The sequence below is a fragment of the Rhineura floridana genome, chromosome 3 (genome assembly GCF_030035675.1).
Source record: "Rhineura floridana isolate rRhiFlo1 chromosome 3, rRhiFlo1.hap2, whole genome shotgun sequence".
In the NCBI taxonomy this organism is placed as follows: domain Eukaryota; kingdom Metazoa; phylum Chordata; class Lepidosauria; order Squamata; family Rhineuridae; genus Rhineura; species Rhineura floridana.
Window position 1 is genome coordinate 225,261,419 of NC_084482.1, and position 25,927 is coordinate 225,287,345.

The 25,927-nt window shown below is 43.8% G+C and overlaps 1 protein-coding gene across 1 annotated transcript; it reads left to right on the forward strand.

Moving 5' to 3' along the window:
• Positions 1–205: 205 nt before the first annotated feature.
• LOC133379068 (zinc finger protein 91-like) lies at positions 206–25,169 on the forward strand. The gene is made up of 4 exons (XM_061613678.1): positions 206–350; positions 3,577–5,073; positions 14,360–14,506; positions 17,852–25,169. The coding sequence occupies exons 1-4, from the start codon at positions 206–208 to the stop codon at positions 19,351–19,353; spliced, it is 3,291 nt and encodes a 1,096-aa protein (XP_061469662.1). The 3' UTR covers positions 19,354–25,169.
• The last annotated feature ends 758 nt before the right edge of the window (positions 25,170–25,927 follow it).

The following is a 25,927-nucleotide window of genomic DNA, read 5'->3' on the forward strand; positions in this document are numbered from 1 at the left end:
CTGGGATCGGAGGGAGGAACTGAAGGCAGCCAAAGTTTCCCCACTCCGAATAGCTCCCATCATCCCTCTGCCTGTTTCTTGGCGCGCTCCGTCTGCGGCAGGACCCAGAGCGAGCTCCAGAGAAAACCTTTACAAGCCCGGCCAGGGCAGGCAGCTCACTGGTGGGACAAGAGCCACGTTGCTCTTTAAGGGTTAACAAACGACAATGGAGCCGAAGGAAAGCGCGCAACCGAGGGACGTCCCTTTCCTGCCCCGCCTCTCGGCCAGAAATGCAGCGTGGGAGCGGAGTCTCTCTTCATGCGCAGTGATGTTGGTTGGCGGAGTTGCGCGGGGGGAGCCTCGGAACAAAGGTACGCAATTGGGGCGGGAGGGAGGGTGGGAGAAGGCGAGGACCCCCCTGAAGCGCCCCCTCCCCGCAGACCCTCCAGATCAGGGGCTGCAGCTCTGCCCCTCCCGTCTGCCTCGGAACAGAGCTAAGGAGACACCAGTGAGCTAAATGGACTGGTTCTTCGTGTGTCCTCATTTGTCCTTTGGTTCAGCTGTGATAGTTTAGTAGAGAGGCTCTTCTATCAATGCCTACATTCTGCCAGCCCTCCCCAGTTTCCTAGTCTGTTAGAATTAAGGTCGCCATTTAATTCAGGACAGCAGAAACGTGGCCCTGCCCTCATTTCTTTAGGGTAGTCTGGCAGACAAACTGTTTAGCGAGTGACATTTTTCCTGCAACGGGTGCAAATTGGTGGAAGGTACTTCCCTTCCTCTTCCTACAAACCAGGTGTAAGTTCCCTACTAAATCAGAGGGTATTATTCAGTTTCTCCACACCACGCACCTTTATGGCATATCCACAGTGTACATTGAAAGCATATGGCTTCCTCCCAAGAGTCCTGGGAGTTGTAGTTTATGAAGGGTGCTGGGAATGTAGCGCAGTGAGGAAAAACTATTCTCCAAGATTCATTGGGGGAAGCCATGTGCTTTACATTTGTGTTGAATGTGGTTTAAAAGTCTGGTGTGATCATAGACTTCTATCATGTCTCCTCTAAGCTTTTTTTCTACAGCAAAAATCCCCAAATGTTGCCACCCTTGAGCATTTTGGTTGCCCATTTCTCTACCTCTTCCACCTCTAGAATGCTATTTTTGCGGTCAGGCAACCAGAACTGCAGACAGCATTCCAAGTAGGACCACATCTTTATGTCTTTATGATATTGGCAGTTTTCAATCTGTGTCTTAATGATCCCTCACATGGAATCCACCAATTCCGTAGCTATAACATCAGAATCTTAACTGAGGCATCCTCTATGACCACAAGGGCTGTTCGGATTTTTTACTTCTATGCGTCACTTATGCTTGCTTTCATTTAATTGCATCTCCTCTTTAATACACAAGCCTGCTTGGAGAGTTCCTTTTTTAGTTCCTCACAGTCCCTCTTTATTTTAATTTCTTTTTTAAAAATGATTTTATTCACTTTTTTGATACAGAATGAGACATTAATTACAGCCTCCAAACACGAGTACTGCTTGACATAAAAAGAAAAATTATATAACCAGAACAAACCTGAAAACCCCCTCCCATTTGCTGCAGAATGTTGAATTTAAAGCCCATATACAATAGAGATCAGAAAATTCTTAAGATAAAGTTAAAACACAAATATAGGACACATACATATATCAATATGAGTTTTTAAAGCACCTATCATTGTCTTATAAATACTAAAACAAAAAAGACAAAATTAACACACAAACAATATTAGACATTCCAGATTCAAGTGTAATGTCCTTTTGATTCACATAGAGTATAAATGGATACCAAGTTTCATAGAAATTGTCTCTCTTGGTGATACCTTGGGATACTCTCAATTTGATCATTTATTCTGAACTTGACATCAACAGTAAAGTTGGTTACCTCTCTTCTCACCTCAAATCCATGTCATTTAGAAACAAGTATAAAAGCACAGGTCCTAATCCTGATGATTGGCGGGGGGGCACTTCTTACATCCCTCGATTGGGAGAACTGTTCATTTATTCAGGACAATCAGATGCTGTGGCACCCCATTTCTTTTAAAGCATTCCATCGTTTTTCATAATCTACACAGGCAAAGGCTTTGCTATAATCTAAAAAGCACAGTGTGATTTCCTTCTGAAGTTCCTTGGTCTGTTCCACTATCCAACGTATGTTTGTGATACGATCTGTGGTACCTCTTCCCATTCTAAAACCAGCTTGGACATCCGGCACTTCTCGCTCCATATATGCTAAGAGCCTTTACTTTGATCCCCTTTCTTTGGAGTTGGGATGTATATTAAACGCTTCCAGTCTGTGGGCCATTGTTTTCTTTTCCATATTTGTTGACAAAGTTTTGTCAAAATTTCAACAGATTCAGTCTGAGTAGCTTGTAGCAACTCTATTGGTATGCCATCTGTTCCTGGTGACTGTTTCTCCCAAGTATTTAAGAGCAGCTTTCACCTCACATTCTGACATTTCTGGTTTTTTATCATACGGTTCCTCCGCGAATGAATCTGTCATCCTTCCATCCCTTTTATAAAGTTCTTCAGTGTATTGCTTCCATCTTCCTTTTATTTTATCTCATTCACTCAGTGTGTTCCCCTGTTGATTATTCAACATCCCTCTCTTGGTCTAAATTTCCCTTTAATTTCTTCCTGTACTTCTGCATAAAATCTCTCAATTTCCTCTTCTTCTGTGTTTGCCGTTGGAGCATAGACTGAGATGATGGTTATGTTGATAGATTTCCCATTTAATCTCATTCATATAACTCACTCAAACCTTGCGTTGTAGCTCCTAATTGCTCCTGCTATGTCACTTCTCACTATCAGAGCAACCCCGTTTCTTCTTAATTTATCATTTCCTACATAAAATATTTTGTAGTTGCCTGAAAATGTCCCATTCCCGTCCATTTTAATTCACTCATGCCAAGTATTGTAATGTTGATGCGTTTCATTTCTTGTTTGACAATTTCTAACTTTCCCTTGTTCATGCTTCTCACATTCCATGTTCCTATTGTGTGCATCGTAGAACTCCAGACTCTCCTTTTGCATCTGTGTGCATCAGCCTCTGGGCTCCCTTTCGGCTTTGACCCAGCTGCATCATTAGTCACAGTGCTACTTGTACTTGTCCGTTGTTCTTCCCCAGTAGCTCACAGAGTGCCATCTGTCCTGGGGGTCTCATCTTCCAGCATTATCTTGTGTTGCAGGTAACAGGGGGCTAACATTTGGGGAGGGAGGGAGGGGATGCGAGCTGCCCTCTGGGCAGTAGAAAGGGCCATGTTTCCTTCAGACAGGATCCATCCTAGGTTTGTAAATTCCAGCGGTGCATAAGTACTGGGCTGTTCACCTTCAATGGAGGAACAAGAGAGCAGATGTTTGTTACAATTCTCTCTCTCTGCGTTTCTTTTCACAACTGGTTACCAAGCACCTACTGCTAAAATAACTCCGAACAAGGCCTAGAGCTTTGAAAGTTAAACTCTGATATCAACAGAGCTGCCAGAAATAAGTTTCAAAGTACAAATCATAATATATTCACAGAATTTCTCTGCAGCATTTTATCACCATTCCTTTTCATTCCATCAGGATACATCTGGGGTGTCAAGGCTGAGGGAGAACCATCTGAAGTCTCACTGGCAAAAAATGGGGAGAAGGTGCAGGAGCAGAAACTGAGGAGTCAAGATGGAGCAAAGAGACAAGAGGAGAGAGAGACTCACACAGGGGACAAACCTTATAAATGCTTGGAGTGTGGAAAGAGCTTCCGGTGGAGTAGCGCCCTTACTTTGCATCACAGGACTCATACAGGAGACAAACCTTATAAATGCTTTGAGTGTAGAAAGAGCTTCAGTCACAGTGGCCACCTTACTTTGCATCAAAGAATTCACACAGGGAACAAACCTTATAAATGTTTGGAGTGTGGAAAGAGCTTCAGTCAGAGTAGCACCCTTACTTCGCATCGCAGAACTCATACAGGGGAGAAAGCATATAAATGCTTGGAGTGTGGAAAGAGCTTCAGTCGGAAAGGCCACCTTAGCTCGCATCACAAAGCTCATACAGGGGAGAAACCTTATAAATGCTTGGAGTGTAGAAAGAGCTTCAGTCACAGTGGCCACCTTACTTTGCATCAAAGAATTCACACAGGGAACAAACCTTATAAATGTTTGGAGTGTGGAAAGAGCTTCAGTCAGAGTAGCACCCTTACTTCGCATCGCAGAACTCATACAGGGGAGAAACCTTATAAATGCTTGGAGTGTGGAAAGAGCTTCAGTCGGAAAGGCCACCTTACCTCGCATCACAAAACTCATACAGGGGAGAAACCTTATAAATGCTTGGAGTGTGGAAAGAGCTTCAGTGACAGTAGTGCCCTTACGGTGCATCAAAGAACTCACACAGGTGACAAACCTTATAAATGCTTGGAGTGTGGAAAGAGCTTCAGTCAGAGTGGCCACCTTACTTCGCATCACAAAACTCACACAGGAGATAAACCTTATAAATGCTTGGAGTGTGGAAAGAGCTTCCGGTGGAGTAGCGCCCTTACTTTGCATCACAGGACTCATACAGGAGACAAACCTTATAAATGCTTGGAGTGTGGAAAGACCTTCTGTCGGAGTGGCACCCTAACTTTGCATCAAAGAATTCACACAGGGAACAAACCTTATAAATGTTTGGAGTGTGGAAAGAGCTTCAGTCGGAGTGACAAGCTTATTTCGCATCACAGAACTCATACAGGGGAGAATCCTTATAAATGCCTGGAGTGTGGAAAGACCTTCTGTCAGAGTGGCACCCTAACTTTGCATCAAAAAACTCATACAGGGAACAAAACTTATAAATGTTTGGAGTGTGGAAAGAGCTTCAGTCGGAGTGACCACCTTACTTTGCATCACAAAACTCACACAGGAGACAAACCTTATAAATGCTTCGAGTGTGGAAAGAGCTTCAGTCAGAGTAGCACCCTTACTTTGCATCACAGGACTCATACAGGAGACAAACCTTATAAATGCTTTGAGTGTGGAAAGAGCTTCAGTCAGAGCAGGACCCTTACTTCGCATCAAAGAACTCACACAGGAGACAAACTTTATACATGCTAGTAGTGTTGAAAGACTTTTTGTCAGAATGGTACCTTCGGGCACATCAAAGCATCCATACAAGGGAAGAGATGTATAAATGCTTTGAATGTGGAAAAAGTTTTAAGCAGAGTTCAACTCTTTCTGTGCATCAAAGGATCCATATGGAGAAGCCGGGCTACCAACAGGAGTTTTATGGGGAGTTTCACACCCCTGAGAATCTTAACCACAGACTGTTCCACTTCCCTTCACCAGCCATCTTGGTGGCCTGTCAGTTTCTTCTTTGCAGAGATGGAGAGGTTTTGGCTTTTACAGAGATGGGTGAGCATCCAAGATGGATCCTGAGGCCAAGGTGGCTGCAGAAGCCAAAATGGCCTCTCCATTGTCCAGTTTTTCCCCATCGTATCCCCCCCGGCATTTTCTAGCTGCCAAATTCAATATTCAATTAATGACATTTCATGTATTACTTTATCTACTTCCTCTACATCCTCCTCCTGTCATTGTTATCTCCATGTTTATCATTTAAACATCAGTTTTTGTGATATAGATAGTAATCTTTGTCACACAGTGTCTAGTACACCACAAAACCAACTGGGCTATTACATATATGAGCATAAACAAGCATAATCTTATAAGGCTGTGAAAGGAAGTAGAGCAAAAGTTACAATCATGTGCCAAATTCTTGCTAACAAGGACACATATTATCCAGGGAGGTATAAAGGAAATGAGGAGGGGGGAAATTGGAGTAGTTTGCATGAGAAAAGAGGAGAAAAAGTTATCTTGACATGCATATCTTTAGGAAATGTAGTTGCATGTTTATGCCAAAAAAGGAATATCTATGCCAATTTATTGTATTAAGCGACATATGCTTATGTATCATCATGTGATGGTTGTGTAATCAACGTATCCTTGAAAACAGTATATAATGATGCTGTGTGACACATGATGGGGGGCTTGCACTGAGATTCTGTCTCTGGGAAACCTCCCATGCAATTGCTTGCAAATAAAGGCTTCCAATCAAAGTATCATTTGTTGTCTTGAGAGTTTGCTTAGGGCCTCCCAGCATTGAACTCAGCAGGAGTTAGCCCAGTTGGGCTTCTGCAACAATGGGAAAACTTGGTCTCAGTTGCATCAGGTACAGAATCAGCCTGTAGAGGTTCAGAAGGTAGGCCTCTGGGTTCAGCTCAACTCCAACATTCTTGTGCTGTGACACATGTCCAGTTGTTTGTGCCTTGCACCTTGATGGCAGAACGGGCCATCAGCGTCACTAGATATGGACCTTGCCCCCACTCACCAGACAGAGTGGGATGACCAGGCTCCGTGAGGGGCTCTGGAAAGGCCTCTTTAACCTATGAATGCAATGTTCTAACAGCATCAATTAATACACCACAGTACTTCAACAAGGCTTCATCCTCTAACGTTAATGTGGAAGGATAAGAGAGAAAAGGTGGTGAATAGGGCATGCACATGGCGCATGCCATCAAAATAGGTATGCCTTTCCTATCTACTATATATTTCTATACATAAAGTAGCTCTTCTTATTCTACTAAGTCTCAAGCCTCAACGGTCTCGATGCAGGGTAAAAGCCTGCTTCTAAGGTAATCACTCACACGCCAGCACACAAAAGCATTTCAGATGTTAAACTCTGCTTTATTATTTACGTACAAAGTTATTTTACATAACAACAAGCAGTACTTCTGATCTGCAGAAGGGCAAGTGGTAGAGTCTGACCACTCATTTTAAACACCTGTCCAGTAAAATGAGATCCACAGTCGCTGTCCAGGGAGAGGGGGAGGCCAGACCATGGGATGAGGTCTCTGTCCAATTTCTTTGCCACTATGAAGGCATCTGCATGCCTGGCAGGTATTTCTCAACCCATCCTAAAAACACGTCAAGTAAAACCAATGCATATTTAAATCCTGCACACTGAGGCATTTATCTGGAATCCATCTGAACATTGGCAAAAGAACCAAAGGGTTTTTTATGGAGTTGAGGGAGTCGATTTTCTTGCCTTACCTTCATTGTCATAATAAACAAACTAAACACCAAAAGCAAAAATTGTGTGCTACAGAAGAGTATCTAGCTTTTTTTTATTTTACTATGTCTACTTCATTAAAGCTACTTTGTTTATAGAAATACATATTAGATAGGAAAGGCGTACCTACTTCTAACTATGTTGGAGGTACAATGCAGCCTATCAGTTTACAACGGAAGGAAGTTAGGTAGAGAACAGCACAGGTAACAGTAGGCAAGCCTAGCCAGCTGGAGGACCCAAACTGTCTCTTCATTCTGGAAGAAGGAAGAAAGAACCCGAACAGGAGTTGCTCTTGCCCCACTTCCAATAAGAAATACATATGAAAGGGGAAAAAGAGCGAGCATGTGGAATGACAACAAAAATCTGGGGGATCAAAATATTGGTGAATCACATCCCTTGCAAAGGCGTCCAATGCAGCCAAAGCATTTCAAGCAAAGTAACTTCCTATCTAAGCTAGAGCCTATGTTTCCTGAACATATGAAAGGTTGTGAGTAAACTTTCTTTATACGTTTTACCTAAGAAGACTGTCTGTTGTTTATTTAACTAGTGTGCCTAAGAGGAAGGTGGGACTGGTTATTCTCAATTCCTGTCCCTGGTCAGCTGAGAACCCAGGAGTCCTGCATCTCCCCATCACCTGATCCCCAGCTCTGTATAAATGTTACTTTCTGTCATACCTATAATGTCTTCCCACTTTTGGTTGGTTACTTATTTAAAACAATTTTATGCCACCCTTCATTCAAAATGCCACAGCAGCACAACAGTCCATTAAAAGCCAATAAATGCAGCATCGACCATAGCAGCTGGACAGTCTCTCAATGGGCTGCTCAATGCATCAATGCCCAGCAAACACCTTTCCAGGAAGCATCAAAAACTCATCTTTACTTTGGGTTGCTCAGATCTTAAGAATGTATTTCTTATGAGTTTGGAATCTAGATTTCTGATTTTTAAAGCAGGGAAAAGACCAGTTCTTGCTTATGCCAGATTTTCTCCATCCTCCCCTCGGGGAGACCCCAGTACTCCACCTGGCAGACATAGAATCCCCCCTGCTCCAGGATGAAGGGGAGGTAGGAGAACTTGTGGAAGTTGTTGTCCATGCTGGGCTAGAAGCCCGTCTCCTCCACGTCCTGAGAGACCACCTCCTTGTTCTTCAGCCAGGTGATGTTCAGCACCAGGGGAGAGAAGCGGTCCATGAAGCAGATGAGGACATTGGGGTCCCCCAGTTCCACGGGGTCTTACACGTACACAGTTGCCGAAGGAGCCACTGAGGAAGGAGCAGGACAAGGCCAGAGATCAATCCTCTGTGGCCTCTGGAGGCTCATTCTGTCCTGGGCAGCCCCTGTGTGACCTGATCCTGGCAGTCCCTGGTCAGAAGAGGCATCCCCTCTAAGGCCGGCCATTTCTGGTCCTCAACACCTCCCCCAGGGAGCCACGCTGTGGAAATCCCTTTTATGCCCTTCCCAGGGTGAGCAGCTTCAGCTGAGCAAGAAGGGAGGCCCTGAGACTCTTTGAGATGGCCATCCCTTTCCCCACCCTTCTGGGCATGAGACTGGAGTCACAGATTCATATAGCTGAAAGGCACCTCAGAGGTCATCTAGTCCAATCCCCTGCTGATGTAGGAAGCCCTCTCCTGCAGCATCCCATGATAATCCCTTTCTGTGAGAATCTGGGGGGCTCCTTTCCTTTTAAGTGTGAGAAATTCAATGGTTGTCCTATCAAATGCAGCTAGTCAAGAAAGCAGAAGAAGGCTAGGACTGGGGAGGGTAGCTATGAGAGAACTAGAAAAGGTCCTCAAATGCAAAGATGTATCACTGAACACCAAAGTCAGGATCATTCAGACCATGGTATTCCCGATCTCTGTGTATGGATGTGAAAGTTGGACAGTGAAAAAAGCAGATAAGAGAAAAATCAACTCGTTTGAAATGTGGTGTTTTAGGAGAACTCTGAGCATACCATGGACTGCGAAAAAGACAAATAATTGGGTGTTATCCCAGTCTGTGTCTGTGTTAGAATTGCTTTTTAATATGCTTTTTATAATATGTTTTAACCCTTCTTTAAATCTTCTTTAATCTTCTTTAAAAGATGTTTTTAAAGCTTTTTAAAAAATGTTTTTAACCTTGTTTTGTTTTAATGTACTTTAAGGTCTGTTTTTATAATGTTTTAAAGTGATTTTAGCTTTTCTGTTTGCTGCCCTGGGCTCCTACTGGAAGGCAGGGCGGGGTATAATTAACATAATAAATAAATAAAAATAAAATGAAACCAGAAACACAACACTAACAATACCTGATGGAATGCCTCTCCCGACACAAACCCACCCGTACGTTACACTCAACTTCAAAGGCCCTCCTCCGGGTGCCTACTCCAAGGGAAGCTCAGAGGATGGCAGCAAGGGAGAGGGCCTTCTCAGTGGTGGCCCCCAAATTATGGAATGACTTATTTGACGTGGTGTGCCTGGTGCCAACACTGTTATCTTTTCGGTGCAAGATTAATACTTTCCTCTTCTAGGCATTTTGGCATGTGTTTTTACATTCTTTTTTCAAAATGTGTTTTTAAATTTGTATATTTGTTTTTAATGTTTTTTAATTGTTGTAAACCACTCACAGAGCTTCGGCTATGGGGTGGTATACAAATGCAATAAATAAATATCAAAAAAACAGATCACTACAAATCAAGGCAGGCCTTCCCAGACCTGCTACATTAAAAGAGACCACGAATACCTGAAGCCCTTCAAATTAAGGGCCAAGTTCTCTTGGTGGCTCAGAAATTCCTCAACAAGTTGGGAACACAAAGCAGGGGTGGATAGCATCTACTTGCAGCACAAAGGAAAAAAGGGGGGGAACCCCAAGATGCCAAGAATTATAGCTTGTAAAAATATATCAAATCCATTTATTGAAAGGAAACAAGCCCAACGTGTTTCGGCCACGTTGAGTTGGCCTTCGTCAGGGTCTCAAAGTTAAAACATACAAATATATATTCAATGATGCATTCTTATAAATTTTCATCATACAGTTCAATAGCCATGGTATGGGAAAATTATAACAACCATAATACTCACATACCGATTACAAGGTGTAGCTTGAAAGTTATCTTGTAGTTAAATGCTCCAGTTAATCTTAATAGCAATCCTTTGTAATGAGAAATTACCCATGTAGCAATTTTGACTGCAAGCATAGCGGGATAATCCACAGTTTCCATATTCGGTTTGTCATCTGATAGTCCTCACTTTGCCTTTTAATTCGCTCTTTCCCAATTAAAAAAGAACACTTTTTTGCACCTGCACACGCAGTGGTAAGACCCTACATTCTTTTCACTTTTTCCAAGCTCTGCCTCTAAAACCTCCCCCTATCAACGAATTGGTCAGCAAAAAAATGATGTATGCTCCTCTTCCCCTTTGCAACGAAGCACAATATGGCTGTAAAGGAGTTCACACCGCAGAAGGAAAAGGAGAAGGAGGGGGTTGATCGGTTTCAGCCTGCCTCCAGAAAGCTTTGTCAATTTCATTCTACTTGCTGGGGTTTTTGCTTCAAATCATTTCACCGCAGGAAGGAAAGGGAGAAGGGATGGTGACACTTTCTTGCTTTTTTGGAGAAATAAGTGCAATTGCCAGCTTGTGTATCTCCTTAAATATCCATAAAGGCAGAAAAGCATACATTCCTTTAAGTGTAATATCGCAAATACAAACAAGAAAGGGGCTGCTGGTCAGTTTCACGCCTGCCTCTGGAAAGCTTTGTCAATTTCATTCTACTGGCATACATTCCATGTCACCCCCCCCTTTCTCCCTTTCCTTCCCACAGAGAAATGATTTGAAACAAAAACCACATCCAGTAGAATGAAATTGACAAAGCTTTCCTGAGGCAGGCGTGAAACCGACCAGAAGCCCCTTTCTCCCTTGCTGTGCATTGCAGATCTCACCCAGAGCGGCCGCCCAGTTTGCAGGCTGGCAAAAAATAAAATGCATCTGCGCAGTACTGGCAGAACCCCCCCCAACACCCTACCATTGCGATGATTGGCTCAATTTTCCCGGGCTTATTCTCACACATGCACAAAAGTGCAGATACGTGATTGGCTGGAATGAGGAGAAGGGGCAAGGGGAAACACCCAAGAACCACCCATCAGCTGTAAAGTCTGCCATATTGCATCCTAGCTCCTAAGGCACAGTGGATGAATCCCGATTTTAAACAGCAAATCACATTTTTGCCGGTATTGCAAGGAGTGGATTTAACCCGCAAAAATGCGTAACAGAGCAAGAGGTCATTTGGACGACCAAAAAATAATGAGCACACATAGTGGGCGTGTCACACCTTTTGCAGTCGTCTGGATGAGCCCTTTTATACCTACACTCAACTGCCTTTAGGCTCTGAGGCAGGGAAATAGACCACAGCTGTGTCCAAGGGAATGTCACTAAAGTATAAAACTCATAAAAGGGGAAGAAACTCCAACTCCACGTTTAATCCATGGGGGACTAGTGTGTTAAGTTCTAGGATCCAGGACAGTTCTCTCCTCAACAAAGTTTGAGTGTCATGCACATGTACCTGTTCTAACGCCCAAAAACTGAAGTCTGTCAGAGAGTGTCCATGTGATGTTCCTTTATTAGTGTAAATAGGGTAAGTGCTGGTTGTATAGGAGATACATGGTAAGTAGAATGAAAGAGGAAGGGGGAGTGAATGGGCAGTAGAATGCTGGATGATTGGCTGAATGTTTAAAATGGCTGACAGTATAAAAGGAAGAATGTCAGGTAAATCTGGGTGGATGTGGGGTGAATGTGGTGTGGACGTGAGGTGGACGTTGGTGGACGTTGGTGGACTTGAGAGGGTTGTTTTGGTGGGTTTTGAGAGGAGAGGGTGGAGTTCGGATTAATACTAAGACCAGTACCTCAGGAATAGATGTAACCATATGCTTAAGTGCCTTTTAAAGAAATCTTGTTATCTCTGTTATATAATAAAATACTTATTTGGTTTACCAAAGGCCTGATCCTTGGCTGGGGTTTCACAGACCAGAAGGGAGGGTGAGGTAAATACCAAGGCTGAAGAGTGACAAATGGTGGCAGCGGGGAAGGGAAGAATAACACCACAAGCAGTCTGAGTAAATCAAAGGGATTGGGACAGCTTTAGCACTCAGTCACAGAGGTAACCAGATAGAGAGACTCAGGCAGAGTCTCTGGGACTACTGGCTATAGGACGTGACTGGTGGTGCTGCCTAGCAGGAGGATCTGTTGAGATCTGTGCTAGAGCGGGGAGAGAAACCATAAGAAAGGACAGTCCGGACTGGTGGAGTCCCTGGTGGTGCCTAGAGACAGGCAGTAACCACGAGCAGGTAGGAACCTGACAGGGAGAGCCAGGGAAGGGCGTCACAGTCCACACTTGACAAAGTGCTCAACCAGGGGAGCCCTTGGTCTGCTATTTCTGATGTTATGTCAAGGTTTTTGACCAGCCTTCTGGATTAGCAGAGTGCCCCCTGGAGGTGGGAGTGATGTCTGTTTTGTGGCCCTCCTTCTGCCCTTTCCTCTCTTCTCTTCTTCGACTGTCTGAGAGAGAGGAGACACCTTTGTCTCTGCTCTCTCTCTCCTAGCCATGAGGGCCATTCTCAAGCCTGGGCGTTGCGCCTCCAACATAGTTAGTTAGAACTAGGTATGCCTTTCTATCTACTGTGTATTTCTATAAATAAAGTAGCTTTTCTTATCGTACTAAGTCTCCAGTCTCAGTGATCTCAATGCAGGGTAAAAGCCAGCTTCTCAGGTAAACACACACACACGCCAGCAAGCAGGATTTCAGACTGCTGTTGAACTCTGCTTTATTATTTCAATAATAGAAATTTACAAAACAAGAAGCCTCAGCGCTGTCTGTTGAACTTTCCACTGCATGTGCCTCCGAGTGCAGGGTGAAGGGGGGGATTTGGCCAGTCTCTCCTCTGCCCCTTCTGATGGGAGGGGGTTGCTAACTGTCAGTTCAGGCACAAGAGGTGGAGGCTGAGAGGCTTCTGGTGGAACAGGCTGAACTCCCACTGGGGGGCGCTGGAGTTGGGGAGCTTTAGTGTCAAAGGCAGAGCTCGGGCTCTCTCTAAGCTCGACCTGCTACTTGGACCTTCTCCAGGTGATGTGTCCCAGTCTAAGTCCTCATCCTCTGACTCACCCCCACTGCCACCTGGCAGGGCTCACAACAGTGATATGGCTGCAAAAAAGGCAAATGCTATTTTAAGCTGCATTAACAGAAGCATTGTTTCCAAATCGCATGAAGTACAGTACAGTTCCCCTCTATTAGGCACTAGTTAGGCCTCATCTTGAGTACTGCCTCCACTTCTGGACACCACACATGAAGGAGTATCCAGACAAACTGGAACAGGTTCAGAGGAAGGCAGCAAGAATGATCAGGGGACTCGAAACAAAGACCTATGAGGAGAAAGAACTCGGCATGTTTAGCCTGGAGAAGACTGAAGGGAAATATAATAGCATTCTTCAAGTACTTGAAAGGTTGCCACATGGAGGAGGGCCGGGATCTCTTCTCAATCATCCCAGAGTGCAGGACACGGAATAATGGGCTCAAGTTGCAGGAAGACAGATTTTGGCTGAACATCAGGAAAATCCTCCTAACTGTTAGAGCAGTATGATAATGGAACAAATGACCTAGGGAGGTTGGAGGGCTTTCTAAGCGGCGCCTCAGTTGATGCCTCCTGCGATCCCTGCAGCTGCCATCGGACCTCTGCTGGGGCAGACACAAACTGGAAAGGTTGATCCTTCTGGGGAGGGGGGGAGGGAAGGAGACAATGAGTGGGTGGCAGGTGGAGGTGAAAGGCGATCCCGGTCTTGGAGGCTGCTGGCGGGAAGGGGGAACAGCGTAGCTGGGATCGGAGGGAGGAACTGAAGGCAGCCAAAATTTCCCCACTCCGAATAGCTCCCATCATCCCTCTGCCTGTTTCTTGGCGCGCTCCCTCTGCGGCGGGACCCAGAGCGACCTCCCGAGAAAACCTTTACAAGCCCGGCCAGGGCAGGCAGCTCACTGGTGGGACAAGAGCAGGGGTGGCTGCCACTGCTGGGCCAAGGGCGATCTGTTCAGGATACCGGAAGAGGGGCTAAAGGGGAAGGTTCACCTGCCCAGAGCCAGCCGCTGGCCTACCGCTCGGGGCTCCGGGAGCGGAGCCTGATAACTCCCCCAGCCCCACCCGTTAAGGAGCCTGTCTCCGCTGGGAGCTCCGGGAGAGCGCAGTGCAAGCGGGGACTGACCGTATCCCCCTCCCCGAGGAGCTCCAGCCACGTTGCTCTTTAAGGGTTAACAAACGACAATGGAGCCGAAGGAAAGCGCGCAACCGAGGGACGTCCTTTTCCTGCCCCGCCTCTCGGCCAGAAATGCAGCGTGGGAGCGGAGACTCTCTTCATGCGCAGTGATGTTGGTTGGTGGAGTTGCGCGGGGGAAGCCTCGGAACAAAGGTAGGCAATTGGGGCGGGAGGGAGGGTGGAAGAAGGCGAGGACCCCCCTTAAGCGCTCCCCCCGCAGACCCTCCAGATCGGAGGCTGCAGCTCTGCCCCTCCCGTCTGCCTCCCCCCTGAGCTGGGCTGGCTGTGGTGGGGCCGGATCGAAGCACCCGTCGGAACATCTGTGGGTCTGAGGATGAATTTCGTGGCCTTCAGCTTGGAGATGGAGGCGCCCCATAATTGGAACACAGCTAAGGAGACACCAGCGAGCTAAATGGACTGGTTCTTCATGTGTCCTCATTTGTCCTTTGGTTCAGCTGTGATAGTTTAGTAGAGAGGCTCTTCTATCAATGCCTACATTCTGCCAGCCCTCCCCAGTTTCCTATTCTGTTAGAATTCAGGTCGCCATTTAATTCAGGACAGCAGAAACGTGGCCCTGCCCTCATTTTTTTAGGGTAGTCTGGCAGACAAACTGTTTAGCGAGTGACATTTTTCCTGCAACGGGTGCAAATTGGTGGAAGGTACTTCCCTTCCTCTTCCTACACGTCAGGTGTAAGTTCCCTACTAAGTCAGAGGGTATTATTCAGTTTCTCCACACCACACACCTTTATGGCATATCCACAGTGTACATTGAAAGCATATGGCTTCCTCCCAAGAGTCCTGGGAGTTGTAGTTTATGAAGGGTGCTGGGAATGTAGCGCAGTGAGGAAAAACTATTCTCCAAGATTCGTTGGGGGAAGCCATGTGCTTTACATTTGTGTTGAATGTGGTTTAAAAGTCTGGTGTGATCATAGACTTCTATCATGTCTCCTCTAAGCTTTTTTTCTACAGCAAAAATCCCCAAATGTTGCCACCCTTGAGCATTTTGGTTGCCCATTTCTCTACCTCTTCCACCTCTAGAATGCTATTTTTGCGGTCAGGCAACCAGAACTGCAGACAGCATTCCAAGTAGGACCACATCTTTATGTCTTTATGATATTGGCAGTTTTCTTTTCAATCTGTGTCTTAATGATCCCTCACATGGAATTCACCAATTCCGTAGCTATAACATCAGTATCTTAACTGAGGCATCCTCTATGACCACAAGGGCTGTTCGGATTTTTTTACTTCTGTGCGTCACTTATGCTTGCTTTCATTTAATTGCATCTCCTCTTTAATACACAAGCCTGCTTGGAGAGTTCCTTTTTTAGTTCCTCACAGTCCCTCTTTATTTTAATTTCTTTTTTAAAAATGATTTTATTCACTTTTTTGATACAGAATGAGACATTAATTACAGCCTCCAAACACGAGTACTGCTTGACATAAAAAGAAAAATTATATAACCAGAACAAACCTGAAACCCCCTCCCATTTGCTGCAGAATGTTGAATTTAAAGCCCATATACAATAGAGATCAGAAAATTCTTAAGATAAAGTTAAAAAACAAATATAGGACACATACATATATCAATATGAGTTTTTAAAGCACCTATCATTGTCTTATAAATACTAAAACAAAAAAGACAAAATTAACACACAAACAATATTAGACATTCCAGATTCAACTGTAATGTCCTTTTGATTCACATAGAGTATAAATGGATACCAAGTTTCATAGAAATTGTCTCTCTTGGTGATACCTTGGGATACTCTCAATTTGATCATTTATTCTGAACTTGACATCAACAGTAAAGTTGGTTACCTCTCTTCTCACCTCAAATATATGTCATTTAGAATCAAGTATAAAAGCACAGGTCCTAATCCTGATGATTGGCGGGGGGGCACTTCTTACATCCCTCGATTGGGAGAACTGTTCATTTATTCAGGACAATCAGACGCTTTGGTACCCCATTTCTTTTAAAGCATTCCATCGTTTTTCATAATCTACACAGGCAAAGGCTTTGCTATAATCTAAAAAGCACAGTGTGATTTCCTTCTGAAGTTCCTTGGTCTGTTCCATTATCCAACGTATGTTTGTGATATGATCTGTGGTACCTCTTCCCATTCTAAAACCAGCTTGGACATCCGGCACTTCTCGCTCCATATATGCTAAGAGCCTTTACTTTGATCCCCTTTCTTTGGAGTTGGGATGTATATTAAACGCTTCCAGTCTGTGGGCCATTGTTTTCTTTTCCATATTTGTTGACAAAGTTTTGTCAAAATTTCGACAGATTCAGTCTGAGTAGCTTGTAGCAACTCTATTGGTATGCCATCTGTTCCTGGTGACTGTTTCTTCCAAGTATTTAAGAGCAGCTTTCACCTCACATTCTGACATTTCTGGTTTTTTATCATACGGTTCCTCCGTGAATGAATCTGTCATCCTTCCATCCCTTTTATAAAGTTCTTCAGTGTATTGCTTCCATCTTCCTTTTATTTTATCTCATTCACTCAGTGTGTTCCCCTGTTGATTATTCAACATCCCTACTCTTGGTCTAAATTTCCCTTTAATTTCTTCCTGTACTTCTGCGTAAAATCTCTCAATTTCCTCTTCTTCTGTGTTTGCCGTTGGAGCATAGACTGAGATGATGGTTATGTTGATAGGTTTCCCATTTAATCTCATTGATATAACTCTCTCAAATCTTGCGTTGTAGCTCCTAATTGCTCCTGCTACGTCACTTCTCACTATTAGAGCAACCCCATTTCTTCTTAATTTATCATTTCCTACATAAAATATTTTGTAGTTGCCTGAAAATGTCCCATTCTAGTCCATTTTAATTCACTCACGCCAAGTATTGTAATGTTGATGCGTTTCATTTCTTGTTTGACCATTTCTAACTTTCCCTTGATCATGTTTCTCATATACCATGTTCCTATTGTGTGCATCGTACAACTCCGGACTCTCCTTTCGCATCTGTGTGCATCAGCCTCTGGGCTCCCTTTCGGCTTTTACCCAGCTGCGTCATTAGTCACAGTGCTACTTGTACTTGTCCATTGTTCTTCCCCAGTAGCTCACAGAGTGCCATCTGTCCTGGGGGTCTCATCTTCCAGCATTATCTTGTGTTGCAGGTAACAGGGGGCTAACATTTGGGGAGGGAGGGAGGGGATGCGAGCTGCCCTCTGGGCAGTAGAAAGGGCCATGTTCCTGTCAGACAGGATCCATCCTAGGTTTGTAAATTCAAGCGGTGCATAAGTACTGGGCTGTTCACCTTCAATGGAGGAACAAGAGAGCAGATGTTTGTTACAATTCTCTCTCTCTGCGTTTCTTTTCACAACTGGTTACCAAGCACCTACTGCTAAAATAACTCCAAACAAGGCCTAGAGCTTTGAAAGTTAAACTCTGATATCAACAGAGCTGCCAGAAATAAGTTTCAAAGTACAAATCATAATATATTCACAGAATTTCTCCGCAGCATTTTATCACCATTCCTTTTCATTCCATCAGGATACATCTGGGGTGTCAAGGCTGAGGGAGAACCATCTGAAGTCTCACTGGCAAAAAATGGGGAGAAGGTGCAGGAGCAGAAACTGAGGAGTCAAGATGGAGCAAAGAAACAAGAGGAGAGAGAGACTCACACAGGGGACAAACCTTATAAATGCTTGGAGTGTGGAAAGAGCTTCCGGTGGAGTAGCGCCCTTACTTTGCATCACAGGACTCATACAGGAGACAAACCTTATAAATGCTTTGAGTGTAGAAAGAGCTTCAGTCACAGTGGCCACCTTACTTTGCATCAAAGAATTCACACAGGGAACAAACCTTATAAATGTTTGGAGTGTGGAAAGAGCTTCAGTCGGAGTGACAAGCTTACTTCGCATCGCAGAACTCATACAGGGGAGAAACCTTATAAATGCTTGGAGTGTGGAAAGAGCTTCCAGTGGAGTAGCGCCCTTACTTTGCATCACAGGACTCATACAGGAGACAAACCTTATAAATGCTTTGAGTGTAGAAAGAGCTTCAGTCACAGTGGCCACCTTACTTTGCATCAAAGAATTCACACAGGGAACAAACCTTATAAATGTTTGGAGTGTGGAAAGAGCTTCAGTCGGAGTGACAAGCTTACTTCGCATCGCAGAACTCATACAGGGGAGAAACCTTATAAATGTTTGGAGTGTGGAAAGAGCTTCAGTCGGAAAGGCCACCTTACCTCGCATCACAAAACTCATACAGGGGAGAAACCTTATAAATGCTTGGAGTGTGGAAAGAGCTTCAGTGACAGTAGTGCCCTTACGGTGCATCAAAGAACTCACACAGGTGACAAACCTTATAAATGCTTGGAGTGTGGAAAGAGCTTCAGTCAGAGTGGCCACCTTACTTCGCATCACAAAACTCACACAGGAGATAAACCTTATAAATGCTTGGAGTGTGGAAAGAGCTTCCGGTGGAGTAGCGCCCTTACTTTGCATCACAGGACTCATACAGGAGACAAACCTTATAAATGCTTGGAGTGTGGAAAGACCTTCTGTCGGAGTGGCACCCTAACTTTGCATCAAAGAATTCACACAGGGAACAAACCTTATAAATGTTTGGAGTGTGGAAAGAGCTTCAGTCGGAGTGACAAGCTTACTTCGCATCACAGAACTCATACAGGGGAGAATCCTTATAAATGCTTGGAGTGTGGAAAGACCTTCTGTCAGAGTGGCACCCTAACTTTGCATCAAAGAAGTCATACAGGGAACAAACCTTATAAATGTTTGGAGTGTGGAAAGAGCTTCAGTCGGAGTGACCACCTTACTTTGCATCACAGGACTCATACAGGAGACAAACCTTATAAATGCTTCGAGTGTGGAAAGAGCTTCAGTCAGAGTAGCACCCTTACTTTGCATCACAGGACTCATACAGGAGACAAACCTTATAAATGCTTTGAGTGTGGAAAGAGCTTCAGTCAAAGCAGGACCCTTACTTCGCATCAAAGAACTCACACAGGAGACAAACTTTATACATGCTAGTAGTGTTGAAAGACTTTTTGTCAGAATGGTACCTTCGGGCACATCAAAGCATCCATACAAGGGAAGAGATGTATAAATGCTTTGAATGTGGAAAAAGTTTTAAGCAGAGTTCAACTCTTTCTGTGCATCAAAGGATCCATATGGAGAAGCCGGGCTACCAACAGGAGTTTTATGGGGAGTTTCAGACCCCTGAGAATCTTCTTCTCTTGGCTTAACCACAGACTATTCCACTTCCCTTCACCAGCTATCTTGGTGGCCTGTCAGTTTCTTCTTTGCAGAGATGGAGAGGTTTTGGCTTTTACAGAGATGGGTGAGCATCCAAGATGGATCTGTTGAGCTCTAGTCTGCACAGGCAAGGCAGAATTAGCTTGCTGCACAGGACACAGAGGTTTACTGACAAAACAGTTCCAGTAAGGCGGCAAACAGGAATGAAGAACTCCGACACAGTCCAGCTTCGTGCCAGTAACAGAAATCTTTATCAACGTGCAGTTTAACAAATACATTCACCAACATTACATGCTCCTACTGTCCCCCCACACAGCCTGGCTCTCTAGGCTTCTAATTTATAACCAGCACCTTAGGTCAGTTGCAGCTGTGTGTCCTTGACTAATTGCATAGCGTTTAACCCATTCCCAACCTGTGGAATGACTCAGCTAAACATGAGCCAACAGCCCCCACCTCATTCCACATGTTGGGTGTTGCTCCGCAATTCCTGTTTTTACATTTTACATACTTTTGTTTTACATTTCATTTTACATTTACATTTTATATTTACAATAGTCTTGTTACATATACATATACTCAATACTGTTTTTATACATGCAGTCTCAGTCCCATTTGAGTCCCAGCATCTTTGAGAGTTGTACATGCTTATCTGCACAGAGTGGCTTTGTGAGAATGTCTTTTCTTGTCGTTTCACAGTGGTGTATCTCTATAAGCCCACTTTGTACACAGTCTCTCACATGGTGGTAGCGAACACTAATGTGTTTCATCCGTTTGGTGTTGCTTTCTGATTTAGCCATGTGTATACATGCTTGATTGTCCTCCTTAATGGTATATGGGGTGCCTATGATTAGTTCAATATCCTGTAATAATTGTTGGTACCAGAGGAGCTCATTGCATGCTATAGATAGGCAGATGTACTCAGCCTCAGTACTGGAAACGGCTACAACTGATTGTTTCCTGCTAGTCCACTCAATCAGAGACCCCTGTATCATGATAGCTATCCCTGATGTGGATTTTCTAGTAGTGGGGTCAGATGCATGGTCTGCATCTGCATAACATACAACACCATTCTCCTGACTAGCAGAGATTATCAGTTTTATGCCATAGGTACCCTTAAGATATCGGATCACCCTTTTTAAGCCCTTCCAATCATACTCCGTGGGATTTGACACTCTTCTGCCTAGTATTCCTACTGCATTGCTGATATCCAGACGGGATATGTTTGCAATGTATAACAGTTTGCCAACCATACTTCTGAACATACTGGGATTGGAGATCGCCTGACTATCCTGTTCCCTTTGGAAATCTACCACCATGGGAGTGTTCACCGGTTTGCATTCCATCATGTCTATCTCTTTGAGTATTTGTATTATTTTTGCAGTTTGATGCAGCAGGAAACTGCCATCTGTCTGCCTCAGTATCTCAGTTCCCAGGTATTGTTTTATGGGACCTAGACACTTGATATTGATCTGTTGTTGCAATTGAGAGCTGAATGCTTTCTCCTGATATTCAGATCCACATACATACATAATATCATCTACAAAGACTAGGCAGAATGATTTTTCTCCACCTGTATCACAATGATATAGGCAAGGGTCAGCTACACTACGTATGAATGCCATTTCAGTCAGAATGTCATGTAATTTCTTGTTCCAACATCGGGTGCTTTGCTTAAGCCCATAAATAGACTTTTGTAAGTGGCAGACAAGAGCTGGATTCTCTATATGACCAGGGGGTTGCTCCATGTATATGGTTTCCTGGAGTTCCCCATACAGGAACGCAGTATCTACATCATAATGATATACTTGCATATTCCTGGTGGCTGCCACCTTCAGCATAAGCCGAATTGTCTCAAACTTCACTACGGGTGCAAATACTGCATCATAGTCAAAGCCATACCGTTGATCGAAACTCTTAGCCACTAAATGTGCTCTGTAACGCTGTGGCTGTCCTGCACTGTCCTTCTTTATTTTAAAAATCCACTTGCACCCTATAGCCTTTTTGTTATAAGGCAGGGTTTCCAGTATCCAGGTACCATTTCGGGACATAGCTTGCAGTTCCTCTTGCATGGCAATATGCCATAGCTGTGCTTCTGTGGCAGGCAAATTAATGACGTCCTCATAGGATGTCGGCTCTGTAATGCCAGATACAACATTTACTGTGTATCTTTTCGGCGGTTGACCCAGATTAGCTCTTTTTGATCTCCTTGGTATGTGTGTAGGTTCTTCTATTGGTACTTCTGGACTTTCTGTTTGTGCTATGTTTTGTTCTATCTCTTCAACATTCTGACATTCATCTGTTCTTTCCTCTGCCTCTTGTTTAATTTCAGTTTCTGCAATTTCTACAATTCCCCCTCCCCTCTCTTCCTGGGGATCAGGTTTAACGTTTATTTCCTGTTGCTCATCTTGTGTGCTATCTATGTTTATTTCTACATGTTGTGTACTGTCTTCTCAGTCTTGCTCCTGTGTTTTAACACTTCTACACACATGTAAACGTTTTTCTTTCATTAACCAGACTCTGTGATATGCTCCCTCAAAGCCAAGATAGTAACCCTTTAACGCTCTCGGACCTTGTTTGCCTTTACGTTGAGGTTTGGGAATATGTGCCCAACATATTGCTCCAAATTTCTTTACATGGTTTAGATAAGGCTTTCTGTTAAACATCTTTTCATAAGGTGTACAATCCACAGTACTTTTATATACCCTGTTCAACAGAAAATTAGCATAAATTGCACATTCACCCCAGAAATCCCTGGTAAGTTTGGAGTCTGCTAACATCGCTCTCACAGTGTCCTGTAAAAATCTATGATATCTCTCTGCAACACCGTCCTGATGTGGCGCAAAAGGAGCTGTTAATTCGTGTTTTATTCCTTTTCTGTACAGATATTTTTGCAGAGTTGAGGAGAGAAATTCCCCTCCTCTATCCGACCTGAATGTAGCTATCCTGGTTTTGAATCTCGCCTCTACCCATTCCACAAAATGCTGTAACTTCCCAGCGGCTTGTGCTTTGTTATTCAATAGGTAAACAAAAGCGTATCTTGAATAGTCTTCGACCAACACAAAATAAAATTTTGCATTTCCTTTTGACTGTTTAAAGGGACCGGCCAGATCCATGTGGATTAACTGAAATGGCCTTTGCGTGCTAATTAGCCTTTCTTTGTGTATGGGAGCTGCAGTTGATTTCCATTCACTGCAAACGTCACAGTCCTCATACTGCTTACAAGGTTTGAACTGTAAGTCTGCACTATGATTCATTGTTTTTAGTAGAGTAGCATAACTTACATGTCCCAATCTTCTATGATACAAATGTATACATTTTTCATGCTTTCGTTTGTTTCTTACTGTGTTTACACATTGTGGGGCTTCATCATTTACTATGAACAAGGCTTCTTTGAACTTTCCTATCACACAAATCTTATTCCCTTTAGCTATTGTGCATTTCCCTTTGTCAAAGTTAACAACATAATTCATAGCATTTAACTTGGCTACTGACATAATATTTCTGTCCATACTGGGAACATAAAGCACATTTGTAACTAGCGTTTTTAAACATTTTAAATATATCACTCCTACCCCTTTAACTTGATGACAGCTTCCATCCGCCAAATAAACTTTCTGGTTCTTTGTTGGGGTCAGGATTTTAAACTGTTTTTCATTATTTACTAGAAAATGACTTGCTCCCGAGTCTACAGCCCAGGATGTGTTTTGCAGTTCATTGTCCTTGTCTTTAGTGCCAACGACATGCACTTTAAACGGGTCTTTCTCGCTTTGTTGCAATCTTCTTTTCATCTCTGGCTGGCATTGTCTGCGTAGATGAGTTGTGGAGCCGCATCTGTAGCAACGTTTCACTCCATACGCCATCGGTCTTTGTGCATTCCGCTCCGGGTTTTCTTTGTTGCTCTGTTTACTTTTCTCTTGTCGGCGTTCTGCTTCTTGAAGTAGTTTGTTTGTGATGTACGTCATGCTGAGGTCCGCATCCGGAAGACTTTCTAACGCACTTATCACTCCTTCCCAGGAATCATTTAGAGTAGACAGTGTAATATATGCCATCTGTTCCTGTGTATGCTGCATGTCCATTTCGTGCAGGTCGGCAAACAAATGTTGTAAGTTCTGTAAATGCCTCTGCATGGACTCTCCCTCTTTGTAACGGGTCTGGTACAGTCTTTTAGCAAGTAAAACTTTAGAGCCTGCAGTTTTTCTCACATGTACAGCACGTAAAACATTCCAAACTTCCTTTGCTGTGTTTAAGCCTCTGATATGTATTAACTGTTCATTCTCCAGAGCTAGGATAAGCAGAGCTTTAGCTTTCTCTGCTGCTCTTATCCACTCTGCCGGTGGGGCTGCTGGGGGGTCTTCTGCAACAGTGTGCCAGACACCCTCCTTCACCAGCAGCATTTCAGTCTTTACCTTCCAGTAGGAGTAGTTGGTGCTTCCCAGCCTCTCCAAGGGAAAAGACGCGCTTCCAAACGCTGCCATTCTTCTCACCCTTCTCGGCTGTTCTGTTCTGTTGCACTTTGTAATTCTTTGCCTGTTGCACAACCTCACAAGATCATTGTGTCAGCTGCAATGACTGGGCCCATAACCCTTTGTTGAGCTCTAGTCTGCACAGGCAAGGCAGAATTAGCTTGCTGCACAGGACACAGAGGTTTACTGACAAAACAGTTCCAGTAAGGCAGCAAACAGGAATGAAGAACTCCGACACAGTCCAGCTTTGTGCCAGTAACAGAAATCTTTATCAACGTGCAGTTTAACAAATACAAATACATTCACCAACATTACATGCTCCTACTATCCCCCCACACAGCCTGGCTCTCTAGGCTTCTAATGTATAACCAGCACCTTAGATCAGTTGCAGCTGTGTGTCCTTGACTAATTGCATAGCTTTTAACCCATTCCCAACCTGTGGAATGACTCAGCTAAACATGAGCCAACAGGATCCTGAGGCCAAGGTGGCTGCAGAAGCCAAAATGGCCTCTCCATTGTCCAGTTTTTCCCCATCGTATCCCCCCCGGCATTTTCTAGCTGCCAAATTCAATATTCAATTAATGACATTTCATGTATTACTTTATCTACTTCCTCTACATCCTCCTCCTGTCATTGTTATCTCCATGTTTATCATTTAAACATCAGTTTTTGTGATATAGATAGTAATCTTTGTCACACAGTGTCTAATACACCACAAAACCAACTGGACTATTACATATATGAGCATAAACAAGCATAATCTTATAAGGCTGTGAAAGGAAGTAGAGCAAAAGTTATAATCATGTGCCAAATTCTTGCTAACAAGGACACATATTATCCAGGGAGGTATAAAGGAAATGAGGAGGGGGGAAATTGGAGTAGTTTGCATGAGAAAAGAGGAGAAAAAGTTATCTTGACATGCATATCTTTAGGAAATGTAGTTGCATGTTTATGCCAAAAAAGGAATATCTATGCCAATTTATTGTATTAAGCGACATATGCTTATGTATCATCATGTGATGGTTGTGTAATCAACGTATCCTTGAAAACAGTATATAATGATGCTGTGTGGCACATGATGGGGGGCTTGCACTGAGATTCTGTCTCTGGGAAACCTCCCATGCAATTGCTTGCAAATAAAGGCTTCTAATCAAAGTATCATTTGTTGTCTTGAGAGTTTGCTTAGGGCCTCCCAGCATTGAACTCAGCAGGAGTTAGCCCAGTTGGGCTTCTGCAACAATGGGAAAACTTGGTCTCACTTGCATCAGGTACAGAATCAGCCTGTAGAGGTTCAGAAGGTAGGCCTCTGGGTTCAGCTCAGCTCCAACGTTCTTGTGCTGTGACACATGTCCAGTTGTTTGTGCCTTGCACCTTGATGGCAGAACGGGCCATCAGCGTCACTAGATATGGACCTTGCCCCCACTCACCAGGCAGAGTGGGATGACTAGGCTCCGTGAGGGGCTCTGGAAAGGCCTCTTTAACCTATGAATGCAATGTTCTAACAGCATCAATTAATACACCACAGTACTTCAACAAGGCTTCATCCTCTAACGTTAATGTGGAAGGATGAGAGAGAACAGGTGGTGAATAGGGCATGCACATGGCCCATGCCATCAAAATAGGTATGCCTTTCCTATCTACTATATATTTCTATACATAAAGTAGCTCTTCTTATTCTACTAAGTCTCAAGCCTCAGTGATCTCGATGCAGGGTAAAAGCCTGCTTCTAAGGTAATCACTCACACGCCAGCACACAAAAGCATTTCAGATGTTAAACTCTGCTTTATTATTTAGGTACAAAGTTATTTTACATAACAACAAGCAGTACTTCTGATCTGCAGAAGGGCAAGTGGTAGAGAGTCTGACCACTCATTTTAAACACCTGT

What these genes read in the sequence shown, in the direction of transcription:
- LOC133379068 (XM_061613678.1), top strand. Translation starts at nt 206, where the DNA reads ATGGAGCCGAAGGAAAGCGCGCAACCGAGGGACGTCCCTTTCCTGCCC. An exon ending in GGGGGAGCCTCGGAACAAAG is followed by an intron (nt 351 to 3,576) that starts GTACGCAATTGG and finishes TCATTCCATCAG; the next exon opens with GATACATCTGGGGTGTCAAG. An exon ending in GGGGAAGCCTCGGAACAAAG is followed by an intron (nt 14,507 to 17,851) that starts GTAGGCAATTGG and finishes TCATTCCATCAG; the next exon opens with GATACATCTGGGGTGTCAAG.